The 14725-nt window shown below is 42.2% G+C and overlaps 1 protein-coding gene across 20 annotated transcripts in view; it reads right to left on the bottom strand.

Moving 5' to 3' along the window:
• Metap1d (methionyl aminopeptidase type 1D (mitochondrial)) overlaps positions 1-14725 on the bottom strand; it is a 71914-nt gene that overhangs the window by 17899 nt on the left and 39290 nt on the right. For 12 of the 20 annotated variants that reach the window (XR_001783161.2, XR_001783162.2, XR_003953688.1 and 9 more), the window contains exon 2: positions 354-511. Coding sequence is in view for 9 of the 20 variants with exons in the window: in XM_017319186.1 (XP_017174675.1) it covers positions 354-511 (158 nt within the window). In the remaining 11 variants the exon portion in view is untranslated. Of the gene's footprint in view, positions 1-353; positions 512-6426; positions 6518-7899; positions 8021-8407; positions 8462-11979; positions 12146-14725 lie in introns of all 20 variants that reach the window. The other 8 variants (XM_006500009.3, XM_030251951.1, XM_030251948.1 and 5 more) reach the window with 5 other exon arrangements.

Here is a 14725-nt window from a genome sequence, read left to right as displayed (position 1 = left end):
GTTTCTACGAATCTCTCTTAAATCAACCCAATTTTACAGTCATTTTTCAAAACAAAAATTGTGAACTATATACACATAGTTTTAATTTCATGCTAGAAGTCTAACATAAAAAATGTAATGATCAAAAGTTGAAGTTCTAAATAAGCTAAGCAGTTGTTTTCCCAGACCTCATTTTTGCCTTAATTGATATTCTCAAACTACAGTATGCTAAAATAAAATGTCTCCCGTCACAATTTGAAATAATAATAATAAAAAAAACACGTCTTAAATTCGTGATTCAAATGTGCTTGCACAGTCCACCTGTGCTTGCTAGTCAGAGTGGCAGCCTGCAGCAGCCTGCAGCAGGACAGTACCTTGGGGACAGGATGTGCGGGAGAGACGGCAGCCGGTGAAACCACACTGTGGGAGATATCCCTTTGTCTCCAGAAAAAGAAATGTCTTCTTTGTTGACTGCCTGACCGCTTGTGTAAGTAGATATGATTGAGTGGCGAAGACAGAATTCTCTGACAACCTGTGAGCAGAAATAGAGTATTTCATGTTAGGAAGGAAGAAAGGACGTGAACAGGAAGCCCTAGAAGGTGTTGCTGCCCATTAGGTCATTAGTCTCGTTCTCTATTGACTCAAAAAGGAAAGCCCCCAAAAGAAACAGGGACGGTAGTATTGTGGGCTCTGGTACATCAGTAGCACACCATATTGACTAACTAGCACTGTTTACATAAATTTCTGACGATAGAAAGCTTTACTCTAATAGGAAATAAACATACTGAAGATCTGCCCCACAGCGGGTGTGGAAAAGAACAATTTCTGCTGCGGGGCCTTGTGTGACGATGTCCAGGTAACCCCAGAATTCAGGGCACTACTTTGGCGGCTCTATACTCTTTAAAACTATTTTCCTTTCAAAAGCCACAGACAAATTGCCAGCTGCACTTTTGGCCTCCGTGGGATTGCGACTGTGTGTTAAGTTATTGCGCGTGAAGGCATAATACTGAAATTCATTGCAGCGAATGCTCAAGTTGGTTCAAATAGCAAGTGTAAGTATAACCAAAGAAAATGAACACAGGAATTTAAAGGTCTTTATTAAAATATTAAAAGCACATCTTTTGACTCAGCAATTTATCTCGTCAAGTGTCCCATGGATAATACAATTAGAAATGATAAATGTACAGCACCATACTCTTACTTAGGAACTATTTGGACAAAAAATAGTGAAGTAGCCTGATTCCAAATGGGATGTATTAACAGGGGATGGGCTAAACATATAATACAGTCTATCTACCCAACAGAAAATTCTGGGGCCATTAGGAAGAACAGGCTAACTATGGCAGTACACACCCTTAACTCTAGCACTTGAGAAGCAGAGGCAGGAGTGTCAGTTCAAGGCCATCCTGGGCTACATGGGACCCTGACTCAGAGGAGGAGAAAAAGGAGGAGGCGCTAAGTGGGCTCTGTGCATTGATTGGCAGGGCCACAAGACAGTGTTATGTTATGGGAATGCACAGGCCGAACAACGTCCACAGGAAGCCTGTTAGGTGCCGGCGAGAGTGGGCATGGTCGAGATGCACAGTCCACATGTAAGGAATTCATAAAGAATAAATTAAAACATCATGTTCAAAGAGAAAAGCCATTAGTGTAAAAGAAGCTGACACAGTTATTTATATAAGCGTGTAGATGTCCATACACTTCCAAAGTTAATATTCATCGGTAGTGTGTGATAGGGCAAGAGGTAAGAAGACTTTTTGATTCATTTTGTTTTCTTCCCTATGGTGAGCTTTTAAAAGCTATCTACTTCTCCATAAATGCATAAATGAAAAAATATCCACTTTCACTGCTATTACAGTAAAAGTAATAGCTGAGACAAATCCCTCACTGGCCACAGCTTACACTTGTGAGGAGAGCCGGCAAACTGCACGCCTCTGTTTTTATACAGCTTAATATCTAAAAATAGCGTTTTATATTTATAAGTGGTTGGGAAAAAAGTCAGAAGAAATAGAATCTTACAAGATAAAATTGTGTGGAATTCAAGTTCCACACCTCCCCTCAGTCATTTGCAAGTGGTCATGGCCGTTTCTAAGCTAAGGCAGACCTGGCTAGCCATGACAAAGACTTATTGACAAAAACAAACAAACAAACAAATGATCAAATGATTGTCATCTGGTGTCTGGAGGGTGGAGTGTCCTCCAGAAAGCAGAAGCTGCGACTTCTGGGTGGCTATCTCAATCCCTGTACTGGCTGGGTCTCTCTGTGTCCCGTGTGTGAGAATGAGCCGGAGCAGGAAATGTGGAAGCATGTCATGCTTAGCCGACGCCTAATAAACAACAGTTTCGTCATGGACATTTGAAAAGTAAAATGTGGGGGCTGGAGAGAGAGTTCAGCGGTTAAGAGCACTGGCTGCTCTTCCAGGGGACCTGGGTTCAATATCCAGCACACGTAGCAGCTCACAACTGTCTGTAGCTCCAGTTCCAGGGGATATGACACCCTCACACAGACATACATGTGGGCAAAACACCAATACACATAAAAATAAATAAAAAGACAAAAGTTAAAAAAAAAAACCCGTGAAGTAGAATGTCATAAAAATTTAAGCTCCTCTCAGAGCTTTAATACTAACCACCATGTCGAGCAAGGAGTTTTACATCTGCTGGCTCATCAGTCGTCACAAGGGCCCTGTGGGCTAAGAGCTGTATTGTATTCGTTTTTAACTCATTTTTTTCTTTTAACTTTCATGTATTTGGATGGTTTGTTTGCAGCACCTGACATAGTGCCTGCAGAAGCCAGAGGCGTCTGCATCCCCTGAAACTGGAGTTACAGAGGGATGTGAGCCGCCATGTGGGTGCTGGGGATTGAACCCAGGTCCTCTGGAAGAGCAGCCAGGGCTCTTACCCGCTGAGCCACTGTTACTACTTTTTATAGGGGAAAATACCAAGTGTAAAGCAAGATATGCAGTAAGGACCAAGGCCAGGAAAACTCCCCAAGCCCCTCTCTGAGTTTTTTCAATAAAATTAGCTAATATATGGAAACATCCAGAAAAATGGAGAAGGTACCACCAAATTGTGGTCACTAATATTCTTTTTTCCAGAGTGTGTCAATGGGCTTCCCAGCCCCCCCTTCCCTGAGCACGCATGCTTCAGTGAGGCAGTTGGGCATGCTGTTTTATGCAGTAGAAAGTCTGGAGACTGGAATCAATCTATGATTCTGTCCCCCTAGTTGTCCCCTTACAAAGACCAACACACAAAGTGCAGTCTTCCCATCCTGAGGAGAGTGCAGGCTATGATGACTGCTAAAAGCATCCATATCAACAAAGGTGTGGCCAGATGCGCATGCCTTTGTTCCCAGTGCTCAGGAGACAAAAGCGGGTAGGCAGGAGAGTTCGAGGCCACCCTGGCCTACAGAGCGCGCCTCAGGACTAAATAAAGAAACTCTGTCTCAAAATAAATAGATGGATGGATGGATAGGAAGATAGATAGAAACAGAGAGATAGACAGACTGATAAATGATAGATAAAAGAAGCAGAGAGGCTCAGATGTAACAACCACCTTTTGATGACGCTTACTGCCAGCGTTCAGTTTATCACACAGTGCCTCTTACAGTTCCTGCCCGTTTAAAGATGAGGAGATACCCGCCTCTCATAATCAATAACCAGGCCCCCTCCAGCCCCTCACTTCCAAGCCCGGGCCTGCAGCCACCACACTGCCCTTTAACAGCATGCAGTGGCCCTCAAAGTCCACGTATGCCTGGCCCAAAGCCACAACTTTTTCAGGGTTTGGATTTTGAAGAATGTCCTGTTTGTTTGTTTAATCTTGAAAAACATATCCTGTGCTCAATTAACATTTAGACATTTTTTCATGGAAATTCTTAGAGGAATTCCCCTCTAATTGAAAAGGTACATTTCATACCTTTGAAGTAATCCAGATCTGAGTCACCCAAGCTTCTGAGGCCCACTTTCTAACCATTAAGGGGAATTAGTGTGTTCTTGCTCCCATCAGGTAAGGTGTTAGGTAAGACAACAGACTTGGAAACTGTAGTGATCATTCATTCTCCCTCTATACCCCCCCCCACACACACACACACACTCTTTTTTTTTTTTTTTTTGGTTTTTTGAGACGGTTTCTCTATGTAGCCCTGGCTGTCCTGGAACTCACTCTGTAGACCAGGCTGGCCTCGAACTTAGAAATCTGCCTGCCTCTGCTTCCTGAGTTCTGGGATCAAAGGCGTGCGCCACCACGCCCAGCCTGCCCTGCTCTTTAACATGTCCTCCTTGGGGGCATCCAAGTCTAGTCTCTCACTCAACACTCAATGTGTTTATGCCTCCACTCTCCGTGCTAAATCCTAAATCCAGGAAACACACTGCTCCTATCCTGTCCTGTGAGGGAGGCAGATGTTAAGCAGATCAACAGCTGGCAGGAGGGATGGAAACCAGGCTGGAGACACCGGGGCGTGGGTAACAACTGCCTAGCAAGGGCAGGGGCAGGGAACAGACCACAGAGTCTTCCGACGCCATCGCCTTACTAAGCTCATCCCAGAAGTTAAGAGAGATGGCCTCAGCATTGGCCTTCTTCACTCAGCAGAACCTCCTTAACTGCCATGCTGCAGCCCGACAACAGGTGAGTGATAGAGACTCAGATCAATTCTATCACACAGAGGATTTTCCCTCCGGTATGGCTGATTAGAGAAGAGAGGCCATTTTTATCAATATTATCAAGTTCAAGTACATAGGCATTACAGGGGAATTTTTTTCTATGCACTTACACGTGAATTATGAAAGTATCAGGTCTCTACTGGGAGGCCTGGGTAAGGCTTTGGAGGCATTCCCTTTCTGGTTAACAGTGTGGTCAATGTATCCATCCTGCCAAATGACAGGCTCACTGTCAGAAAGACGCAAGCACATCCCCCACCCCTGCCCCCAGCAACTGGACAGGCGAACATTAAAAACAGTGGGAGCCCAGCCTGGGCACAGTCAATCTGCTGACAACAATTCTAAGCAACTCTACTTTCACCTTTATAGTGGAAGTAAAATATTTTCTTTCCAGGGTCCACCATTATATTTGAAGTAAAATGTTTTCTTTCAGGTCAATAAAAGTACCGCATACATGTTATCACAAAGTAACGTGATATTGAAATACCATTATGTATTTATTCCATGAACTATTCACTACTGACCAGGAAAAAAAAGTGTTTTCACAGATGAAATAGATAAGTTTAAGTCCTGGTACCCGAGAAAATAATGATGTCACCCTGAACAAGGTAGCCAGGGAGGGGATCATGAGCTATGCTTACTATATTCTAATTTTTGTGTGTGTGTTTTGTTTTTCTGTTTCCCAGACAGGGTTTCTCTATGAAGTCCTAGCTGTCCTGGAGCTCACTCTGTAGACCAGGCTGGCCTCGAACTCAGGGACATCTGCCTGTGCTGGGATTAAGGGGTGCACCACCATGCTTGGCTTTTTGCACTTAGAATTTTTGAATTCTGAATTTTGAATATTTAAACTATTACTGACTTGATTATGATGGAGATGGAAGATGGCACTTTGGGCAAGAATGCTTGTATTAACAGGCAAGAAGCAGTTGCCTATAAGTCTCAGAGTACAGCTTCGACTCTGATAGAATTTTTGTGACACTGAAAGTCATTTTTATGATCACCCTCAATAACAGTGAATATTCTACTGTCTATAACAATGTGTGGGTTTACTGCCTATGCAGGAAACCCTACAGCTTTTCTGCTGGGTAATCAGCAGTAACAACACCCTGATCAAGTTAGCAACAAGCAACTCCTTGCTGCTCGGGGTCCCCTGGTCTGAGGCTTTTGATGGCTCCCACTGGTACGTCCTAAACACCACCTAGGCCCACTTGCCCCTGTGGTAATTAGAGTTGTACACTGTGCGGGCTCAGTGTCTCCTGAAATTGCTCTGTGTCCTCTGGATTCCATTGTGCATGCTTCGTATTGTAAACTTACATGTGGGATATAAATCTAGGTATGTGCTTAAGTATTTTCATATTTGATGGTAACATCAATTTCTAAACTTCGCCTTTTAATTCCTTTTATAGATTGGGTCTGGAAGGTGGAGCTTCAGAACTCAGCATGCTGGAGGAGGGCTGTGTCTTCCACGCCTGATGTCGCTGCACACAGTCTGCCCTGTATTCATTGGCCTTTTACCCAGGGTCCATTTTAATTGTTATCTGCTCATGCATTCTATACCACATAATGAAGTGCTTCCATTTCACCCACTGTGCCCTGGGGTTTTATGTGTATCTTTTCTAATGACCCTTTATTAAGCTGATTTTACCCTTGAAAATGTGAGTTTTGGTCAACAAGTATTTTTAAGGGGAAGTCTGAGTGAACTTTCAAAGGGACCTCTAAAGTGCTTATTATTTTAAGCACTTGTAAAACTGAACAAAGTACGATTGTACTCTAGTGTGGCTACCGACACCTACATTTCTCATTATACACTCCTAGAACAGGCTTTCACCCAGCAGCAGCAGGCCATCAGTCCTCATTTGGGCTTCCTTCAGAAGGATCAAACATCTGGGTAGAAAACAACACAATAAGGTAGGCTGGTATGACTTTACATTAGCTAACAATGTCAATCAGCAGTAATATAGAATTGAAAAGACACCCTGTAAAATATCTCGTTGAACATATTTCTTCATAATGATCAGCAAATGCCAAAGTCTAGCAACAAAACTATTATTTATAGCATATTAACATCTAATTGATTTTACAAATGGAGGCAATTATTTTGGATGAAGGGAGGACTGTCTGCCACATTTAAATGATTTATGATTACCAAGACAGAAAACAACAATGTTTTACTAATCCATTTTCAACTGTGGCTCTTCCACCCATTGATAATTTTAATTTTAACCAAATGATTTGTTTAAATAATACATTAACTTCAACTTTTTTTTTTTAAGGCAACTTACTTTGTGTCTGTAATCGGACAGGGTTTGGTTTTTAATGTTCAAAAATGTTGCTTCCTCCAGTGGGCTTAGCAAAGACCCTACCCTAGGAATACGTATTGAAGTGTGGATTTAGAACCACAGAAAGATCGCACTTTCATGAACTCCAACCAATTACTCCAAGCAGGAGCCGGAGCCCCCACAGAGCATCATGTGCGTGAAGTCCAAGAGAACACTGCAGAGGCCTCCGTCTCCAGTCTCTTGACCTAAAACATCGACTGTCTGCTTGAAAGGTTTCATAACGCGTACAAATGTTGCCAAAGAGAAATTAAACAGCGTGAGTCACTCACTACGATGCTTTTGCAATCTAGGACTAGGATGTACTGGTTTGAAAGGGAAGTGAGGGAAAATGGTGGGTTCCTTCCCATTTCAAGGCAACTATAAAGCAGAGGAGAAGCTCATATTTCACAAGAAATAACCTGTGCATTTGTTGAAGGGAAAACACATACACGAACATTGAGGGATTGCCCCAGGCTGATGCAGATACTGATTGGGCAAAGCTGAAGGACAAGGGCTCTTGGAACTAAACAAAAGCAAATTCATCCTGTTGACAGATGCTGCTTACATCAAAGTACTAAGGAACTCTCCCGGCTCCCAATTTTTAAAAACAATTAGTACCTTTCTACAAGCCACACATTGAAGACAAAGTTAAGTTTTTTAATCAGTCATAATAAACATGATTAAATCTGTTCTCAGAGAGTTTCAGCTCAGCTAGGAACGGTTTTAGTGTGCTTTTAGCTCTGGGCCTTGCCAAACAGTGGCTTATTCACTCCCATGGACATGTCTGGAAGGCGAGCTGGGCATGCCATCAGCCCCCTCCTTCCAGGGGTTAACTGCTCTGGCTGCCAAATAAAATACAGAGCGAGCCATGTAATTATGGAGACAGTCAAAGGGCAGGCTCTATTTTGAAATCTATTTGCACAGACAAGGTCTTCCAATTGAACTTACAGGAAACAAGCTGGTAAAGAAACCCCTTCCCCAGATGCCGTCCACACTTTTTCTCCACTTCAGGAAGTCATGGATATGGACACCATCCACCGCCGCTTCCTGCATCTCAAGCTAAGATGCCCTTGTGGAGAGAAGAGCGGTCTGTTTCACAAACCTAGAAGGATCATGGGGGCGGGGGGGGGGGGCAGCTAATTAACAGCACTTGGAATCGGTCTCTAAATGGTAAAGCTACAGTGTTTGTTAAACATTTCTAAAGAGGGCACGGGCCCAGTTGGTATGCAGGTGTGGGGAGAAACAGCTCATTTTCCTAATGTCCAAAAGAAAGCACAGAGTTGAGTGTAACAGAGACTGCTACAAGGACTTGTAGGAAATAAGGATTCTACCTGACATCCCACAGGCCCATCCTTGCAGTTATTTGTAGATAAAACTATTGACTACAGTCATGAAGATCCCATAGGACGGAAAGGACATATGCCAACTTTCGAGTGACAGAATTGGAAAGACTTACTTTTATCCTGGCTGCTTATATTCGAAGGTGACCACGTCTGTGAGGACAAGTTGTCTGAACAATAAAATAGGGTTGGCTGCCATTACTGATACAATGAGTGGCCTGATGAAGGCAAGACAGGCAATAGTCTATGGAGGTCAGCGCCATCACCCAGGCCCGGGAGCCCTGGCTCTAGAGAAGACAAACTAAAAAATCAGTCGCATGTAGAACATTTCTGAGGAAAGGATGGCTTGGGTGCCTGGGCACCCAAGTTCAATAATAACGATCAAGAATGGTTCCCAGGTCAAAGCAAACAGGACTCTGTGCAAGGCTCCCTCAGAAGTTAGCTCGGTGCGACATCCTCCCTCCTTTTAAAAACTGTATGAGCAGCAACTGACATAGCATAACACCACTGACCAGCTCAGAAACAATTCAGGAAAAGGCTTCAATTTGCTTCTTTAGAAAAATCAAATTTGAGGATGGAGTGATTGCTCAATGGTTAAGAGCACTGGCTGCTCTTCCTGAGGACCTGGGTTCAATTCCCAGCAACAACACGGTGATTCACAGCTGTCTGTAGCTCCAGTCTCAGGCTATCTGACACCCTCTTCTGGCTTCCCTGTGCATCAGGTACTCACATAGTACACAGATAGACAAGCAAACAAAATACCATAAGCATAAAAAAATCAATTTGATAATAGGATTATTCACTAGTAGCTGCCACCAGGACCTAAGGATCTTTACTTCAACAACAAGCACCTTCCTACTCTAGGGAAACAGACACACCCTCCACCTATACTACACATACAGATCAATAAACACTTGTACTTACTAATGGAGACCCGTGTTGGTGGGCTATGGGGTGTGTGTGTGTGTGTCTGTGTGTGTGTGTGTGTGTCTGTGTGTAACTTTTAGGCTAGCTTAACCACAGCTAAGGGAAGAATGCCAAAGATTTTGGCAAAAACTAGATGTCTATCATTTGGCAGATCAGGGGAAGTGACTTAGAAATGATCCATTTCTATAGGGAAATACAACACTGCATGCAATGAAAAGATAAAAAATATTTACTTCAAGTTGAAATCTCAGCTCATCTTATATAGACTACAGATCAGAAAATACCGAGTTACAAGGAAATAGTGTATGCCGAGCAAAGCCATTGTCTCTCAGCTGAAGTTTAGAGAAAAGAAGCTTTTTCGCAGTTCAACAATACGTACACTCAGGCCACTTCTTGGACAAAGAAATACTGTACCCTTCTAGGGAGGAATAAAGGGGCTGTTTATTGGAGCCTTGTTAAAATGTAATAATTCATTCCAGTTAAGCCCTGTGAAAAATGTCATCAAAATATCATTTTCTTTGCCAGATTTTCTGGATGCCGTAGTATCATTTAAATACAGCTGAGTGAGAGAGAGAGAGAGAGAGAGAGAGAGAGAGAGAGGGGCTCTGACCAGAGTGGAAAAAGGAACCAAAGCAAATGTGCTGTCAGAGTAGCGTAGGAGCATTGCACACAGGCCTGGGACCCAGGGAGCACACACTTCCGAGCCAGCCAGAACATCTGGCAGCTTTCAGCTCTCTGTAGTCCAGAGGAACATTCCCGTTACCTCACACACCTCGGCTCAAGAGGAGGGTGATAGGACAATTTTATACTAAAGCACACAAATAGAAACCAGAAAGGGCAATTTCACAGAAATCACACATGGAATTCAATTTTAGAGAATGGCCATACAAAAACATCATGAGTTTAAAAAAAATGAGATAGTAAGAAAGTCCTTTAATTTTTTTTAAAAAATTTTTAAAGACTATTCATAAATACAGCTGTCATGTAAAATACTACTTAAAGTGTTAGTCATTTTGGGTTAAAATACCTAATAACAGAAGATGTGGGGACTTCCAGCAAAGGTACAGCTTTGATAAGAATATTTTTAAATTGTATTAAAGCATTTGATAAGAACATAATTTTAGTTTTTCATTTTATAACAATGTCAACTGCATTCTACCTTTGGGTTCCTTCCTTCCTTCCTTCCTTCCTTCCTTCCTTCCTTCCTTCCTTCCTTCTTGATATACTATGTAAAGTTACTATTTTACAAGCAAGTGATTGTTCTGAAACAACTTGGACCTATAGCAATATCAGCACACACAAAAATCTCCCGAAGTCCCCATCTGAATTCATGCTTAATGCATCTTCACTATACAACACCAAATGAAAGAAAACATTGGGATGGGAATCTTTGACAGTCTTAGGAATCGTCTCTGCTGTAATCCACGGCGGGAGGCGTGGTGGGAAAGGGTGTCAATAGCCACAGCCCAAAATGGAAAAGCAAAAGCCTGAGGGAGCCCTATCCAGGCTTCCATGGCCGAGACTAAACAGACTCAAGACAACAGAAGCCAAGATCACGCATCAAGGAGCTAACTTCAACAAACAAACAAACAAACAAACAAAAACAAAGAGAAATTATATAAAAGCCTTTTTCAGTGCAAGGAACAATATGCAATTTTTCTCAAGATGGCTTTGAATTTGGTATAGCTACATTGCCACAAGTAATTTTTATCTTCCATTCAACTGGGTAGACTCAGTTGACCATATGAATAAAGACACATTTGACAGTTTTATGCACCAATATAAAAAATTAACTGTAGTCTGCTTCCAACCTAAGTGTAGCTACTGCTGCCGCCGCTTCTTCCTCTTCCTCCTCCTCCTCTTCTTCCTCTTCTTTTCTTCTTTCTTCTTCCTCTTTTTCTTTTAAAAGATGTTTTAAAACAATGTCGATTCTGTTTTAAAAGCTAAAAACTAAAACCAATAAAATGTATACTCCTTATTTATATGTGGCTGGGTACTTCTCACATCTGGAAATAGCACTTGAGAACTTCTGCTGGAAATGTTGGGAATATTGCTCACATTTAGTGGAATGATAAATTCATCGTGTTTTTTTAGATTAATATTTAATAATATTCCCACAGACCTGAAATATCTGATGTATAAAATATCTGAAAAATATTTACTGTCTAATATTATATGTATTGAACACTTTTTGAGGTTTAATTCCACCAGAATGTCAAAAGGAAAACCAACTCCCAACATAACAGCCAATTTGTGGCTCAAAAGAGGAAAACAGTGTAAAAATTAATGTGGTATGGTTTACTATAAATGTGTTTTGGGGTGGTCTTCTAAAAGAAGTGTCTTTCTAGCCAGGCAGTGGTGGCACACACCTTTAATCCCAGCACTTGAGAGGCAGAGGCAGGAGGATTTCTGAGTTCTAGGCCAACCTGAGTTCCAGGACAGCCAGGACTGCACAGAGAAACTCTGCCTCGAAAAAACAAAAAAAAACAAAAAACCAACCAAACAAAAAAGTGTCTTTTTAATTTTATATGAGTGCTTTTTTTTAAGATTAATTTATTTTATGTATTTGAGTACACTGTAGCTGTTGGATCTTATTACAGATGGTTGTGAGCCACCATGTGGTTGCTGGGAATTGAACTCAGGACCTCTGGAAGAGCAGTCAGTGCTCTTAACTGCTGAGCCGTCTCTGCAGGCCTCTTTCACTTTTTAATGGAGCACCTCACAATTTTCTGTGTCACCCTTGTACAAAGGTCATACTAACCTCTGCTCATTCCGATTTTACTGTTTGCTGCTGAAGTGAGCACAGCTCTTGGATTCTTGTCGGAACTGACTCCCTTCCCTTGAGCACTCATCAGTTTACTTGGACAGGCTAAATTCCTTTCCTCCTTTGATCGGAATGGAGCTTCCTCAGCAGGTTGCTATGGTAACTGTGCGATGACAGACAGAAAGGAGCAAAGGATAAACCCTCAGTTTGAAAAAAATATGCTTTGGGATGAGCAAGTGATTTACAAAGGGTTCTGAGATCCTAGGTGGGGCCCCAGAGCTGCTGCTTACAGCAAGAACCTACAGCACCCTGCCCCTCCCAGCATCACAGTGGGGCCACCTTGACCACCAAAGCTGACTACAGATGTACCAAGACCTTAGGCAGCATGAAGACTTGAACTCGCGAGGAAGACTCATGCAGCTTAGTGCTGGCGTTTTTCGGGTTAATCCTTGCTGATTTGGTGGTCCACAGCAGGGTCTGTGGAAGGTCTTTTCTTCCGAGTGTAGGTGGAAAAGACCCTCCTCTTTTCAAGCCTCAGTACCTTCTAAACATGGTGTATAGAAACACTCTTACGTTGTGCACGGAGTGGGCGGAGAGATTTCCTGCCAGGGAAAGCTCCTGTCTGCAGAGAATATTCCCCTGGGAAGCTCACCATCACGCTCTTAACACTTACATCAGATGCTATTTCCAATTTTATTTAATTAATTTTTTTCTTTCTTATGCTGAGGATTGAGCCTAGAGCTTTTGCACTGCAGGTTATCGCTCCACCATGCGCACACCCCAGTCTAGAACGCTGCTGCTTTTAGCCCATTACTAAGCTGTATCCAGTCAATGTAGTGCTTAACCCTAAGCACTTACATTGTCCTTGGTAACCTCATTTGTAGAACTCAAATATATTTGTTTTGGTGTACGATCTGCTTGACAAAAACACCTAGATCTCTCCAAAGCCTATTGTTTAAAATGTACCAAGAAGTCTTTGCACAAAAATTCCTGTTTATTAAACAGTGATACAGGAAGAACTTGTTTACATTTCAAGGACTAGCAACATACATCATTTATGACAAAAAAGGCAAGCACTCCATAAGAAATGCTCAATCACTGTCAATCATGAACACTAAAATATACATAAACCAAAGCACGCGCTGTGAACTATATTAAATTCAGCTAAACACAGAATTACCAATGGAACAAACAAAACAACAAATAATTATCAGTGACTCACAGACCTATTTACACAACACACAAAATAACTTGGAAAAGTGTAACCATGGAAACCTGTTAGCCTAAATTTGGTGCCTTCAAATTCTGCATTTACTTAAAACGCCATGCAAAGGATGCCCTTACACACTGTAAATGTTTCAAGGGCTGTCAAAGCTGATCTTTGTTATCAGATCATTCATCAAAATAGTTTCCACAGTAAATTAGTTGTCTTGAAAATTATTCAAACACCAGTTTAATAAAACTATGATAAAAAATGTCAGCCAGTTTTTCCCAAAAAAATTCAGAAGTGTTATTTCCATAATCACTGATTAGCAACTATTTGTAACAAATCCCATAATAGTCGAGTGATATTAAAGCACACTTTGACACACTGCTGTATGCCATCACCACCCCACCTGCTCTTGGGAGAGCTAGAGAGGAACGGTTTTGGCTGGGTCAGTGCGTGCTGTTCACTATCGATTACCATTTGGATAACAGCGTTTGATGCGATAGCCACTCCCATTGTCTTACATCTTCATGATGTAATGTCTAAAGCACTACGTCGTAGCTCACCAGCTCCCTCGCTGAGGATGCAAGGCTCAGTGTGTACGCCCGTTATATAGATGAGCAATGGGTGTTGTTTGACATGACTGAAATGGGTCAACAGTATTATCCTTGACACATTAATCATCCAGACAGCCAGAAGGCAGAGGGGGGAAACTAAAACTAGAGAATCTATTCACACAAGTGACGCTGGCTATTGGCCATATCTAGGATGTGGTTAAAGAGAAGGAAGAGGTACAGACTCTGAACACATGTTTCATTATTTATTCAGAAACCCTAGCTCTATTTCCAGAATTCGAGTGAACACCCACAGAGACAGATTGCTGAGACACTGTATTGTAATTTTAAAAAAAAAAGGCATTTGATGAAAATCTATGTCAAGCAAAGACCTTTTCCATTCAAGAAGAACAAGTACATTTTGAGGAACAGGGTTCCAAGTGAGACTGAGTCCCCGGGGGGGTAGGGTGAGGGCCCTGGAGTGTATAGAGGGAACCAGACAGAGACACACAGGCTCAGAGTCCTCACCGTGGACAATATAACCCCACCTGCATCTGTTTAGGGGTCCTGGGAAGTGGAGAAGAGACAGGAGGAGACGAAATGCAGGTGTCCTAGGATCATCTGACCTAGCCCTGAGTCAAAACAACTACCCGAGGAGGGGCAAAGAAAGTCTGATTATGAAGTTTCACATAGCAACCCTAGTCTCTTTTCCTTCCACCTCATGCTGACCTTGGTACTGGCTGATGTAGGATGGGTTTGGCCTACAAAGCTAGTGACCGGGTCAGAGCACTACCCTCGAAGATAATCATTCCCCTAACTTGTTCCACAGGAGGAATGGAAGTGTTCCCAGTCATTTCTCTCCACAGAGCCCTCTGGTAGGGACTGTGACAACTCAAAGAAAACACTTTCTACACACTATTTCATTCTTTGTGTTTTTCTTTGCTTTCTTTTTCTTTATTTATTTTTAGTTTTTTCCCCTCCT

This window comes from Mus musculus, chromosome 2 (assembly GCF_000001635.26).
Source record: "Mus musculus strain C57BL/6J chromosome 2, GRCm38.p6 C57BL/6J".
In the NCBI taxonomy this organism is placed as follows: Eukaryota; Metazoa; Chordata; class Mammalia; order Rodentia; family Muridae; genus Mus; species Mus musculus.
The sequence above is the reverse complement of the archived record's forward strand: the minus strand, read 5'-3'. Positions and strand labels throughout refer to the sequence as shown.